Consider the following 13409-nt stretch of genomic DNA (forward strand, 5'->3'; position numbering starts at 1 on the left):
CATGATCATCGAAGGATCACAATACTGCGGCGATACTGTGTCGGCCATCATGGCTTACCAACAGAAGGCAGAGTCAAGTGCAAATTGGCCTACATGGTCTCCTCCCTGAGATGGCCAAAATTGCTCAATCACCTTCACAAAGGAAGAAGCCGGCGGCATCGATCAACCTCACTGCGACCCGCTCGTCATAGATCTCGTCATATGAGATTTAGAAGTCGGAAGGGTACTCGTCGACCCGGGAAGCACGGTCAACGTAATCTTCCGCGACACTCTCAAGCAGATGAGCATCGAACTCGGAGAAGTAATTCCAACACCAAAACCACTCACGGGTTTTTCAGGCGAAGTATCGATGACTCTTGGATCGATCCAGTTGCCAGTCATGGCCAAGGAGATCACGAAAATCATCGAGTTCGCGGTAGTCGATCATCCTGCTATCTACAACGTGATCATGAGAACCCCATTGCTCAACGTCATGCAGGCAGTTCCGTCGACCTACCACCTGGGTCTCAAATTCCCAACCCCAAGCGGAGTCGCGGCTATCTGGGGATGCCAAAAACAGTCGCGGCTATGCTTCCTCGCAGAGCACAAGTTAAGGCAAATCACGACTTCTGCAGCTGCAACCGGCAAGGGCACGAAGATAGATCGATCTTCGGCCAAAAACGCCCTAAGGAAAGACGAATTAAAATCATCTGCCGACGCAAATGCATCGGACGTCGAAACTGAACACGAGTTCAAAGTCCACGCTACAATTCAACCGGAACATCTGGAAAATAGCGTTAACCCAGCCACGATCGACATGGTCAAGGCGGACATCGCGACATCTACCGCCGAGTAAAAACACTCACGGCATGAAACAGAACTACGAGATGGCTTGATCTACGTAGGCAGCTCATCAAAAGACGAGTTCAGCTATCCCCCTCTCTAAAAAAGGGGGGGGGGGTGATGTGCCCCAGCCTATGGACCAGTTCGAGGAATCAGACCAGCATGAAGATCAGAACGTTCCAGATGTCCCAATTGAGGTTCACTCTTCCGACCAGACCATACAAACCGATCGGGCCGTGTACCGGATCGACCCGCGAACGTTTGGATTGGAGCTTCGGCCAGATCCACGACCAGATGATCGAACTGACCGAACTGAAGCTCGTCTTTCCCAGCCAATTCAACATTCTAAGACTGATAGTCGAGCCAGATTCAACTTGGGACGAGAAGAATCCGAAGATGTTCACATATTTTCTCTTATGGCCTTTTTGGTGCGTCCTGCGTGTCTCGAAGGCTGTCCTAAAGTTCTTGCTTCAGTGTCCGACCCTATGATGGAATTTTATCTTACATATTTCACTAAGGCATGGATACTTGAGCTGTGCAAGGACTTGTTTCACAACAGTACACAACTTGGTTCAGCAGATCGTCCGATAGTTCAGTCCGTTCGTGTTAATCAGCCGACAGGCCGTGTGGATCTTCCTGATCATGTCCTGATCCTTACACCAAGTACCAGCACGACCAGAATGAACCTGGACAGAAGAGGAGAAGTCACTTTCACCAGTCTTCATGAATTTCACCAACTTTGACTCCCTTTATTATTTTCTAGTCAATGTTGTCTTTTCCTAGGTTTGTATTTTCCATAATTGTTTATGGCTTTCTTTGACTACAAATCCTATATATATGGCTCATAAGCCACAAAATAAATCAGATTGTTTTCCCCTTTGTATGAGTTTCTCTCTTTGTTCTTTGTTAGAACATTTCTTAGTTTCTTGGTGAGGTTATCTCCAAGTTTCAATCCTTCTTTTGTTAGACCGGTGCGTCACATCCGGCAACGATCGAAGTCTGGTAGTATCTTTGGGCTATTCCGCAACCCTTAGTGTCACCGTTCATACCATCAGTTCTCGATCCTCTCGGATCTGAGTTCATATCAACCTTACCGAAAGAGTGATCCTTATTTTGGTTCTATCAAGTGGTATCAGAGCGACTCTTCCGGTATTGTCTATTTCATTCATCTTTCTCATCTTCCATTTTCTTATAAAAACTTCTTCTTCTACCTTTCTTAAATCCGGGCCCCTCATTACCATCCACCATATCAAAAAAAAAGATCTAATCAAAAAAAAAAAAGAAAGAAAGATCCACATAAAAAAAAAAATAGAAATTGAAAGTTTCATTTGGGGATTGGTGGTGGAAGAGAAAGCCTGCTGGCTGAGGAGAAATCCAGCCTTTGAGGTGGTTAAAACGGATTTCAAAAATCAAAAATCTTCTATCTATCTATCTTGAGAAAAACCCTTTATTTGCTTTGGATCTACCCATTGAAATTCTTGATTTGTTCTCTTAGAACCTTTTGAGAAGAAACTTGAGTGATTACCATAAAATCTGAGAAAAACACATGAGTGGGTGAGATTAAACAGTTGAGAGAGTGTGAGAATTTTTATCTAACTTTTTTGTTGAGAATTTTCAGGTTATGATGTTTGGTCTCCAAAAGAAAAGTAACAAGGAGAAGCACCCACGACTTTCTGTCTCTCAAACCTCCTTTAAATATGCTTTGAATACTTTTGATGAGTTTGTTGATGTGCAGAAAAAAACAAACAGGTGGAGCAAAGAGCATGTCAATACCTCCAAAGATGTGGCTGATCCAAAAATGCAACCTTTTCAGTTTGATGTCCAAGGATTTTGTGATAACTTTGTGAAGGGAGTTGACAAAGCCCTCAAGGATATCAGAAAGAGCCCAAAGAAGAGCATATCCACCCGTGCCCCAGTAGCTGAGCCATCCTTGTTCATCAGTTTGAAAACCCAAGGTGAATCTGTAAACTGTCTTGAAAAACTTAAAGATTTTTCAGATTCTATACCCATTTTTGATGAATCTGATGAAGAACCAATTGAAAGCTTGATAATTTGTGAGCAAAGCTGTGATCTTTCTTCTATTGAACCTGAGTTTATGGTTGATAATGAACAGGCTATTGTAGAACTAACTGTTTTGCAACCGGAGCATTCGAGTAGCTTTGATTTGTTTCAGCAGGTTTTTAAGGAAGAGCCACTGAATTTTCCACATCAGTGCCCGTGTCTTGACACTTGGATATCTTTGGATGATGGTCCAGATCCTATGTTTGATGAGGAGGACGAATCTGGTCCAGTATTTGATGATGAAGAAACAAGCATCATGTCCACCTTCATGAAGAGCCAACTATGCTTTGATTCCAGCACATCTCCTGCCCCTTTGTCTTCTGAACTTCAAGAGTACTGTGAGGAACCTTCTTTTCTTAATTCTCTACCTGACATGTTTGTCAAGATCAGTACTCATGATGTGATTCGTTTTGGCCTTGACAAAATGAAAGAATTTTGTGTTTCAAAATCTGTTTTTGATAACATGATTAATTCTTTTAAGGTCTTTGAACCTGATAAATTTCTTGATCAACCACGTTTTCAAAATGTCAATGGCATTAATTCTGGATTTATCTTGTGTTTTGATCAGTTCTTAGAAGATAGCCATGGTTTTGATTATTTTGAAAAGTCTCTTGAGCTTGATTTGAAACAAACTGTTTTCTGTTCTAATAAATCTTTTGATTCATTTGTTTTCAAAGAAAATAGCTTTGATCTTAACTCTTCTAGACATAGACTGATCACTGATCATTTGTTGCCATCCTCTTGTGCCTTGAACAAAATTCTGATTCAGAAGTTGCTGGAAAATAAATCACTTAAAACTGAAAATGATTTTTGTGATCTTGATTTTTGTGATTTTATTTCGCAGCCTTATCTTGTGTGTTCTAAATATGATAAAACTTGGCATCTTCTGAAATCATTTCGTGATCAATGTGTTATCTTGAGCCTTGATGATATAGTGGTGTACAACACTTTCTTTGAAAACTACCTTGAATCTTTGATATTTGATTCCAAATCTGAACTTAAGCTTGTGTGTTCAGATGTTGATAATGATATGCATGTTTTGGAAATGATTAATGTTGTTGCATATCTTGATAAGATTCTTGTCTGTAATGTCTACTTTGATTTGCATCTTGACAGGCTGAAAAGTGTGCTACTTGTTCTTGGAAATGATATCTTAATTTTTGATTTGAACAAGTATCTCTCTTGCACATTTAATCCTGGTCTTTTAGTGTTTGTTTTGAGTATCCAGGAAAGACAGGTTCAGCCTCTGAATGAAAGCATTGGCCGTGCCCAACAACCTCAGATTTGGAGAAGCTTTGTTGTTCAAACCGGCTACCTTGGTGCCAGCAACAGAGGTTCAGTCCAAGAAGGATATCTCAACAGTCCGAAGGTCTTTTGTCTTGAATCCAATTGTACTCGAAATCCAACTCATCAAGGATTCAATGAGGCTTGGAATCGCATGAAAATCTTCACGGATGAAAAAGTTATGAATTTTCCAAACCAGAGGTTATTCAATCTATCTATCTGCGAGTACCAGATTTCTAAAGGATATTCATGCCCCATAAAGAAGCGGCCTGAGCCAAAACCGATCATAGGGTTCCAGGTGGATCTCCCAGCTTCTCAGAAGGACCGAAATCAGAAGGAATGGCTATGGGATCTTGAAGTTATGATCCATCCACCAAAACCGGCCATACCAAAGACAGCACTGCCTTCTTCATTCAGCCAACAAACCAGAGAAAACCCAACAAAAGAGGCAGCAAAGTGTTCACTACATGAAAAACAGTTGGAGCTAATGATCTTCCATGACCCAAATGTGTTTCCTCAGTCAACTTCTTGTCCAAAACAAAAACACTGTAAGGATCATGAGTTGATTGCCTCCACTCTTCATGAAAATGTTTTGAAACCGAGAATTTCAAAGAGAAAACATATTCTTACTTGGTTGAAAAACGTTTTGCTCAAACCTTTACATGAATTTATTTCATTGAGCTGTGCTTTGAAAGAGATTTGGTGTAGGAAAGAGCATGAACTAAAATTGCTTAGGCCAAAGAATTTTTTTGGTTTCGTTCATGATTTTTCAAATTTGGCATTGTCTCTTTCTTTCCATAACAGTTTCTCACCTTGGCCTGATTTTGAGATTGATAAATCAATTTTTGGCAACCAGCTTACTTGCTTAATGCTTGCCCACGTCCTTGATGATTATCCTAAGTGTTTGGATCCTGTTTTTGGTGTCTTAAGGATAGATAAACCCTTTGATTATTCATTTACCAGATTTGATGTGGTTTCTCTAGTTGCTTTGAATAAACAGGATAAGCATGATCTGTTTCCAAGGAGAGCAAGCACCAATGGACGCCAAAGTTCTTGGAATTCCGTGATGAAAATGGCTTCAAAACTCCAAGGAAGTTTCTGTCCATATTTTTCATTCCCTGAATTTTCCATGAATTTTAATTCCTTTGTATCTGATTCATCTCTTTTTGATATAGGTACTTTGGATTTGAGGACAAATCCTTTTGAAGAGGGAGAGTATGATGTGCCCCAGCCTATGGACCAGTTCGAGGAATCAGACCAGCATGAAGATCAGAACGTTCCAGATGTCCCAATTGAGGTTCACTCTTCCGACCAGACCATACAAACCGATCGGGCCGTGTACCGGATCGACCCGCGAACGTTTGGATTGGAGCTTCGGCCAGATCCACGACCAGATGATCGAACTGACCGAACTGAAGCTCGTCTTTTCCAGCCAATTCAACATTCTAAGACTGATAGTCGAGCCAGATTCAACTTGGGACGAGAAGAATCCGAAGATGTTCACATATTTTCTCTTATGGCCTTTTTGGTGCGTCCTGCGTGTCTCGAAGGCTGTCCTAAAGTTCTTGCTTCAGTGTCCGAACCTATGATGGAATTTTATCTTTCATATTTCACTAAAGCATGGATACTTGAGCTGTGCAAGGACTTGTTTCACAACAGTACACAACTTGGTTCAGCAGATCGTCCGATAGTTCAGTCCGTTCGTGTTAATCAGCCGACAGGCCGTGTGGATCGTCCTGATCATGTCCTGATCCTTACACCAAGTACCAGCACGACCAGAATGAACCTGGACAGAAGAGGAGAAGTCACTTTCACCAGTCTTCATGAATTTCACCAACTTTGACTCCCTTTATTATTTTCTAGTCAATGTTGTCTTTTCCTAGGTTTGTATTTTCCATAATTGTTTATGGCTTTCTTTGACTACAAATCCTATATATATGGCTCATAAGCCACAAAATAAATCAGATTGTTTTCCCCTTTGTATGAGTTTCTCTCTTTGTTCTTTGTTAGAACATTTCTTAGTTTCTTGGTGAGGTTATCTCCAAGTTTCAATCCTTCTTTTGTTGGACCGGTGCGTCATATCCGGCAACGATCGAAGTCTGGTAGTATCTTTGGGCTATTCCGCAACCCTTAGTGTAATAACCCTCACGAGCCAGTTAATTTTTGGTCGAGAAAAACTCCGCTCGACCAGTTTGGAGTTGGTCGATCAGATTTAAAAATAAAGTCGACCCGGTGAATTAATACCTCGACGGGACTTTCTTGTGGTCGAAAGGCCTCTCATTGATAGTTCTGGTAGAGTGTTAATATATTGGTCGAATTTTATTTAAGCTAGGCAAGCTTAGTTGAAAGCAAGACGAGATTCGAAGGATGAGAAATTTTAGTCGAAAACTGTCCGAAATTGTCGTTAAATTTCTTAACTAAATTCCAACCAGTCTAATACCTTCACCAGCTATTCTTCTTGCTTTCTCAGTAAATCAGTCACATGAGCTGCACCTACCTGCTTGCTTGCTTCACTAAAGTCACATGAAAGTCACAAGCTGGTTGCTTGTTTAATAAAAACAAAATAATCTTTCTTCAAAGGAGGGAAAGGACAGCAACTTGCTTTGGTTTAAGTAAACCCTCACCTGAAGCAACTTCTTATGTTATAAAACACCATCTTCTCTCCTCTGGACGTTCATAACCTGCAAGAAAAACCAGAGAAAAATTCAGAGAGAAAGAGAGAAAGAAGAGAGAAATATTTGTGAGAAAAACTAGTTGAAAAATTCAGAAACAAAATTCAGAGAAGAGAATTGAGCATGGACAAACCTTTCTCACCATCCTGTGACTTTATCCAGTGTGTACTGGTGTGGTTAAGAGCTGAAGGTTTGGTGTCCAAGAGTTTAGAATCACCCATATTCTTCAGCCTTTGATTTAGATCGGTAAGATGGTTGTGGATCAGTTTCTTTGAGAAGTTTTGTTGGTTTGCCTACACTGGAGATAAATTCTGAATAAATCCAACCATGGATTCTTGTGGTGTTGTTCAGGTTAATTCGTGGTTAGCTTGAAGAGAGACAACCAGTCAAGTTTAATTAGTTGAGTAAAACCGGTAAGCTTCAGCTTCTTGATTCAGCCATGTTTTGATGAGAACCAATTGCTGTATGTTGGTTAACCTGTCAGGATCAGTTGTCTAAGGTCTTGTTATCTTCAGTCTTGGTTGGTTTATGATTTAATCACTCATAGAACCAGTAGACGAACTGATAAGAATTATGGGAATTAAACCGAACTGATTTGATCTTGTTTAGAACTGAAATGAGCTGAGTATGTTCTGATCTGATCTGAGCCGAGCTGAACATGGTATCAATCTGTCTTGAACCGAACTGATATGAGAGAACTGAACTGAAATGTTATGAACTGAGTTGAGTTTCTTCTTGAACCAGACTAGTGAACCTTATGTTCCAACTGTTATGTTTTGAATTCAGATGGCCAAGGAGAGTATTCGGATCAGCCGGATCCTTGTGATGGTTCTGAACCGAGAGTGATCCAGAAGTGAAGTGTGATTAGCTTGAGCTTGAGTCTAGTCTTCCTTAGCCAATCTCATGGATTTAAAGGTGAGTCTAGATAGATGATGAATGAATTATGAATGAATATGCATGATTGCATATTGAATATGGTTGATTAATTAAGAATTAATTAAGGGATAATCATTGATTAATTAAGGATTGATCATGGATTAATTAAGGAGTAATTATGGTTGATTGATTAAGTATTATCCCTTGATCTATATTTATATATGAAGTATTTATCTAGTTTAAATACTTAAGAATTAATAAGAATAATTCTTTGAGGTTATCCCGAGCCTTAGTACTTGTTCTCAAGTACTAATCTATAAGTATTCTATTAATAAGTGTGAATCATGTGAAGTCTTATTGTATACTCACTCTCCCGAAAGTCCCGCATTGCCGTGAATTGGTCCTGCGATATGGATCAAGGTCATGAAGACACGATGATGGGGTCGCACCCTGGAGGCCGTGTAACTGCATGCAGCGTTGGATGTTCTATCTTGGAATATCTGATGGAGATGATGGTTATATTTATTCCCCGTTAAGCTCGTTTAGCCTTGGTGGTTTTCCGGGTTTAGCATATATATATATATTAAGAGTATGAGTGATTGGCGGATATCGTGGAGGTGATGTTTAAGATAGATTCACATAGATGGATTGAGAGGCCTTATAATTATATTAATTATGGAATATAATTCCACTGCATTCAAATGGTGTCGCTTGCTCGGGATACTATTGATATGTGTTTGGGTGTGGGATTACACTCACTGAGTAAACTAGTTACTCATGACTCATTTGATATGCAGGTAACCAGTAGGTGGGAGACCTTTACTCTAGGACGGGAAGAAACGGCATTAGCCAGCGGTAGTTTTATTATCCTTGCAGTCGTTTTGATATACTTTATGTATAAGGTTTGTTGACTGAAAACCTCGAGGTTAATCTATAATATTTTGTAAGATTCTTTTAAATGAATAAGTATATAGTGTATAAAGAATGTTTTTAAAGTACGGGTTCCAAATGATATTAGTCCTTGTCCGGACGAACCAACTATTTGGTATTACTCTTAAGGTTGTAAAGCCTCCGGTTGTACCTAATAGGATATGTGTACTTAGGCGGTTGGCCTAAGGTACCTGGATTTATTTCGGGAACTTCGGGTTAGTCGTTTATGTACACATTGTGGCTTCTCGGTTTGGTTTCAGTTACGAGTGATCGGCTGTGCATGTTCTTGTTTGATTGTTGCACGGCTGGCCGAGTCAACTCATACTTAGACCAGATCGGGGGTGTCACAAAGATGGTATCAGAACATGGTTATACGATGCTTGAATGGGACTTGTTTCAAACGTTTTTCGAGTCAAAATGAGTCGCAAGGATAATTAGGATGTGCTGGCTGGTTCCTTCCTCTTAGGATAGATAGTCATGGGTAGTTACCTTACTGTTATCTTTCATACGAGATGCATCAAGACAAGCTCGACGGAGTGGAGTGTACTTACCAATTTTGATTCTGTCAAGATCGAGATTCCTACAGTCATGATTGAGCTTTCTACCGTCATGATTCGGTTTTTATCGTCATGTTTTGGTTCAATCCGGTCATGCTTCAATCCATTATCATCATGCTCGGGTGAGCTAACGACGTGCTCGGGTTTGCTACCATCATGCCCGGAGTTGGTATCATCATGCTTTCCTGCGGTTCCTACAATTTCTAGTGTGGATATCGATATTCAAAGATATATGAGACAGAGTTGACACATCTATTACATCTTCGGCCCGTGTTTTATTGAAGTCAAAGTTGACGTTGTTGGTGATGATCCGGTTCAGAATATCCGACTTCATATGATTTATTCTTTCGGCTGCTCATTTCAATCCAGCTTCGTACAAGCCTGATTGATTCAGCACTTGTTTCAAGCTTAACGTTGGTGGTGGAGATAGTTCAGTAGTAGTACAAGACGATGGACGCACCAGCACCATTCTGTTGCAACAAGACATCTTGAAGTTTGTGAACAAGATAAAGAAGTTGGGACAACACCGACAAGTACTAAACCATTCGATGTAGATTTTGTATAGAGGAAGATTTCGAATGCAACACTAGGAGCAGAACAACTAACGTGGCCCATTGTTCAGAAGATTGCAAGAACGATATGGAACCATACATCATCAAGAATGATACAGTAAGTTGGTGATTAAGCGTCAAGCATCATTTGGGAAATGTTAGTACAAGTTAGGCGGATTTCTTTCAAGAGTTCAAGATGGAGTGTTTTCTACCCAAAACATGGGACCGATATGGAGTTCGCACAGTGAGATGTTTCCGCCAAGAGTTCAAAGTCAAGTTAATCTGATTCATCCATTATGGTTTGGAGGATGAGCTAAAGATCATGAAGATGTACTATTGTGACTTAGCCAATAATCTCAGAGTAACCCAAACTATAAAGCTTAAGACGTTTGAGGAGTTTGTGGAGGATCACATGAATTCTATAGAAGCTGTTTTTACTGAAGAAGTTTACCAAGTCATGCGGATTATTTAACTATCAACCTATTCAGATAGAAGGTCAGTTTCAAGTAATGAATCAAGAAAGTCGATGGAGATAATTTTTGTTGGACGTTTCATCAGATCAAGACTGAGGACCCTGAGTTGTTTTGGTTTTGGCTAGAAAGGAGAGTAAGGTGATGATTGTTCAAGTATATAAAATCCTCGATCGCTTACGTCATTTGCGCTTCGGTGGTGCCAGTAATGAGTACAGAGGTTATCCTACCATGGCCCATGAAGTTACCCGATCTTTTTACCTATACCTAGGGTACCGCTTGTTAAACTTGTTCGCTTTCCTTACCATTAGTCACTGATTAAGTGTTTGGCTATTTGGGTAGAGCCTACACTTTATAGTTGCCTGGACCGTCAAAACCTCTGAAAAGGTCCAATCACAGGTTTGCTTCTTATCCCATTGCGTGTTGTGTGCATTTTAAAAATTTATGAATGATTAAATAAATAAGTGAAGGAGTGATCAAGGTGTCGTATGAGACCTTGCCTATGGACGGAATTTTCCGCCCATATTGTGTTTGATGCGGGAACAACACATAGATGTAGTTCTCGGGTAGTGTCATTGTTTTAGGAAGGATTCACTTTAGTGAATTCAAGTACACTGTTCTTATTCGTGGAAGTACTGGCTGCCATTTAGAGTTATGGTATGCCTTCGTATCCCATCCCCATTCCTTAGTACTTCCATTAGAGCGGTTTGTTTCTATCTAGAGTGAGATTGCCTATCTAGTTATCGAGCTCAATTAGGATGTTGTTGAGGAAGGAAGTCTTTGAGAGATGACCAGTTACCGTTGGCCTGCAGCCGTATTCTACTAAGTGTTGGAGCCTCGCTCATATCAGTCTGGAGAGAATAGATAACCTTCAAGATTGCAAGTAGAAAATCAAGATGGATTATTCATTCGTATTTGAGGAACTCAGTTGAAGGATGAGAATCTAAGGAATTCATAGAAGGAACTGGGTGAAGAGAATTTCGAAGAATAGTATGAGGACTGGGTCATGTACAAGTTCATAAAGTGGAGATGTGGGAGAAGGAACCCAAATTCAACCTAAAATTAAGCAGATGTGAAGTAAATCCCAAGGAAGATTGAAGAGTGCAAGGAAAAAGGTATAACCATAAGGCATATGGGAATGCTCAAGTTGTTAAGAGATCAGAAGATGTATTAACAGAGAAAGTGTGAAGTCATCATACAAGAGTACTTCGTTGTAAATCAAGTTTGGTATAGGCGGACTTGTTGATTCCTCAGTTACTAGACAGAAGAAGGAAATCAGAAAGTAATAGAACAAGACTTGGATATGCAAAACTTCAGTGAGATTGAGTCGTTCAGATGTTTTTGAAGAGTATCTCAGATAGATAAGAAGGGTATGGAATACTGTAAGGGAAATCATTCCTGGAATAAGTGTGTGTGTGTGTATTTGAGAGTGGCACCCTTGGTCTGAATCATGTTAGCGTGATTGATCATGCATGTTCTTGTTTGATTGTTGCACGGTTAATCAAGTTGACATTGACCAGACTGAAGATGTTACCTTCACGTATGGCACATCACCTGACGTTCCATATTTCCATGTTATTGAACTGGAGGAAAGCAGGTAGAAAGGTTTCAGAAGTAATGGTATTCAGAGATTCAACGATGTCAAAGGAAGTATGTAGACCGCAGTATATGAAAGTTATGTGCGATGAAGAATTGGTTATCGTGAAAGTGTTTGCTCAGAAAAGAAAGAATTATTTTAGAAAAGTTGGGGAAATCCGCAAATCTGTTATTTGGTCTGTACCGAGTTGTTCAGAGTTGAAATGGTTATCTGTTGACCAGAACTTCTTTTAGTTATGCTATTGGTGAGCCGATTTTGCGTAATCTTATATCAGACCCAGTATGATAGAACTGCTGAGACCAGAAAACTTGTAACCCTATTTAGCCTATCCTAAAGGTCCTTTGCGGATAGGTGAGCACCATATCGGAAGATTGAAGAAAAGGAAAAATTTGTAAAAGTTCAAGTATTTGGGGAACCATCAGTTGTTTTGACACGGGCAGATGAGGATAAGTTCAGAGTTGGTTATCTTAAGCTTCTTGCAGAGACTCCAGTGTTCAGTAAAAGTCTGTACAGCTATGTTTTGAGAATTCGGGGACGAATTCTTTTAAGGGGGGAAGAATGTAATAACCCTCACGAGCCAGTTAATTTTTGGTCGAGAAAAACTCCGCTCGACCAGTTTGGAGTTGGTAGATCAGATTTAAAAATAAAGTCGACCCGGTGAATTAATACCTCGACGGGACTTTCTTGTGGTTGAAAGGCCTCTCATTGATAGTTCTGGTAGAGTGTTAATATTTTCGAATTTTATTTAAGCTAGGCAAGCTTAGTTGAAAGCAAGACGAGATTCGAAGGATGAGAAATTTTAGTCGAAAACTGTCCGACATTGTCGTTAAATTTCTTAACTAAATTCCAACCAGTCTAATACCTTCACCAGCTATTCTTCTTGCTTTCTCAGTAAATCAGTCACATGAGCTGCACCTACCTGCTTGCTTGCTTCACTAAAGTCACATGAAAGTCACAAGCTGGTTGCTTGTTTAATAAAAACAAAATAATCTTTCTTCAAAGGAGGGAAAGGACAGCAACTTGCTTTGGTTTAAGTAAACCCTCACCTGAAGCAACTTCTTATGTTATAAAACACCATCTTCTCTCCTCTGGACGTTCATAACCTGCAAGAAAAACCAGAGAAAAATTCAGAGAGAAAGAGAGAAAGAAGAGAGAAAAATTTGTGAGAAAACCTAGTTGAAAAATAAGAAACAAAATTCAGAGAAGAGAATTGAGCATGGACAAACCTTTCTCACCATCCTGTGACTTTATCCAGTGTGTACTGGTGTGGTTAAGAGCTGAAGGTTTGGTGTCCAAGAGTTTAGAATCACCCATATTCTTCAGCCTTTGATTTGGATCGGTAAGATGGTTGTGGATCAGTTTCTTTGAGAAGTTTTGTTGGTTTGCCTACACTGGAGATAAATTCTGAATAAATCCAACCATGGATTCTTGTGGTGTTGTTCAGGTTAATTCGTGGTTAGCTTGAAGAGAGACAACCAGTCAAGTTTAATTAGTTGAGTAAAACCGGTAAGCTTCAGCTTCTTGATTCAGCCATGTTTTGATGAGAACCAATTGCTGTATGTTGGTTAACCTGTCAGGATCAGTTGTCT

At 39.9% G+C, this 13409-nt stretch overlaps 1 protein-coding gene across 1 annotated transcript; it reads left to right on the forward strand.

Moving 5' to 3' along the window:
- Nucleotides 1–2082: 2082 nt before the first annotated feature.
- LOC117130826 lies at nucleotides 2083–6349 on the forward strand. Its single transcript, XM_033283452.1, has 2 exons — nucleotides 2083–2777; nucleotides 2936–6349. The coding sequence occupies exon 2, from the start codon at nucleotides 3083–3085 to the stop codon at nucleotides 6008–6010; it is 2928 nt and encodes a 975-aa protein (XP_033139343.1). The 5' UTR covers nucleotides 2083–2777; nucleotides 2936–3082; the 3' UTR covers nucleotides 6011–6349.
- Nucleotides 6350–13409: the final 7060 nt, after the last annotated feature.

This window comes from Brassica rapa, unplaced genomic scaffold (genome assembly GCF_000309985.2).
Source record: "Brassica rapa cultivar Chiifu-401-42 unplaced genomic scaffold, CAAS_Brap_v3.01 Scaffold0706, whole genome shotgun sequence".
NCBI classification, from domain to species: Eukaryota; Viridiplantae; Streptophyta; class Magnoliopsida; order Brassicales; family Brassicaceae; genus Brassica; species Brassica rapa.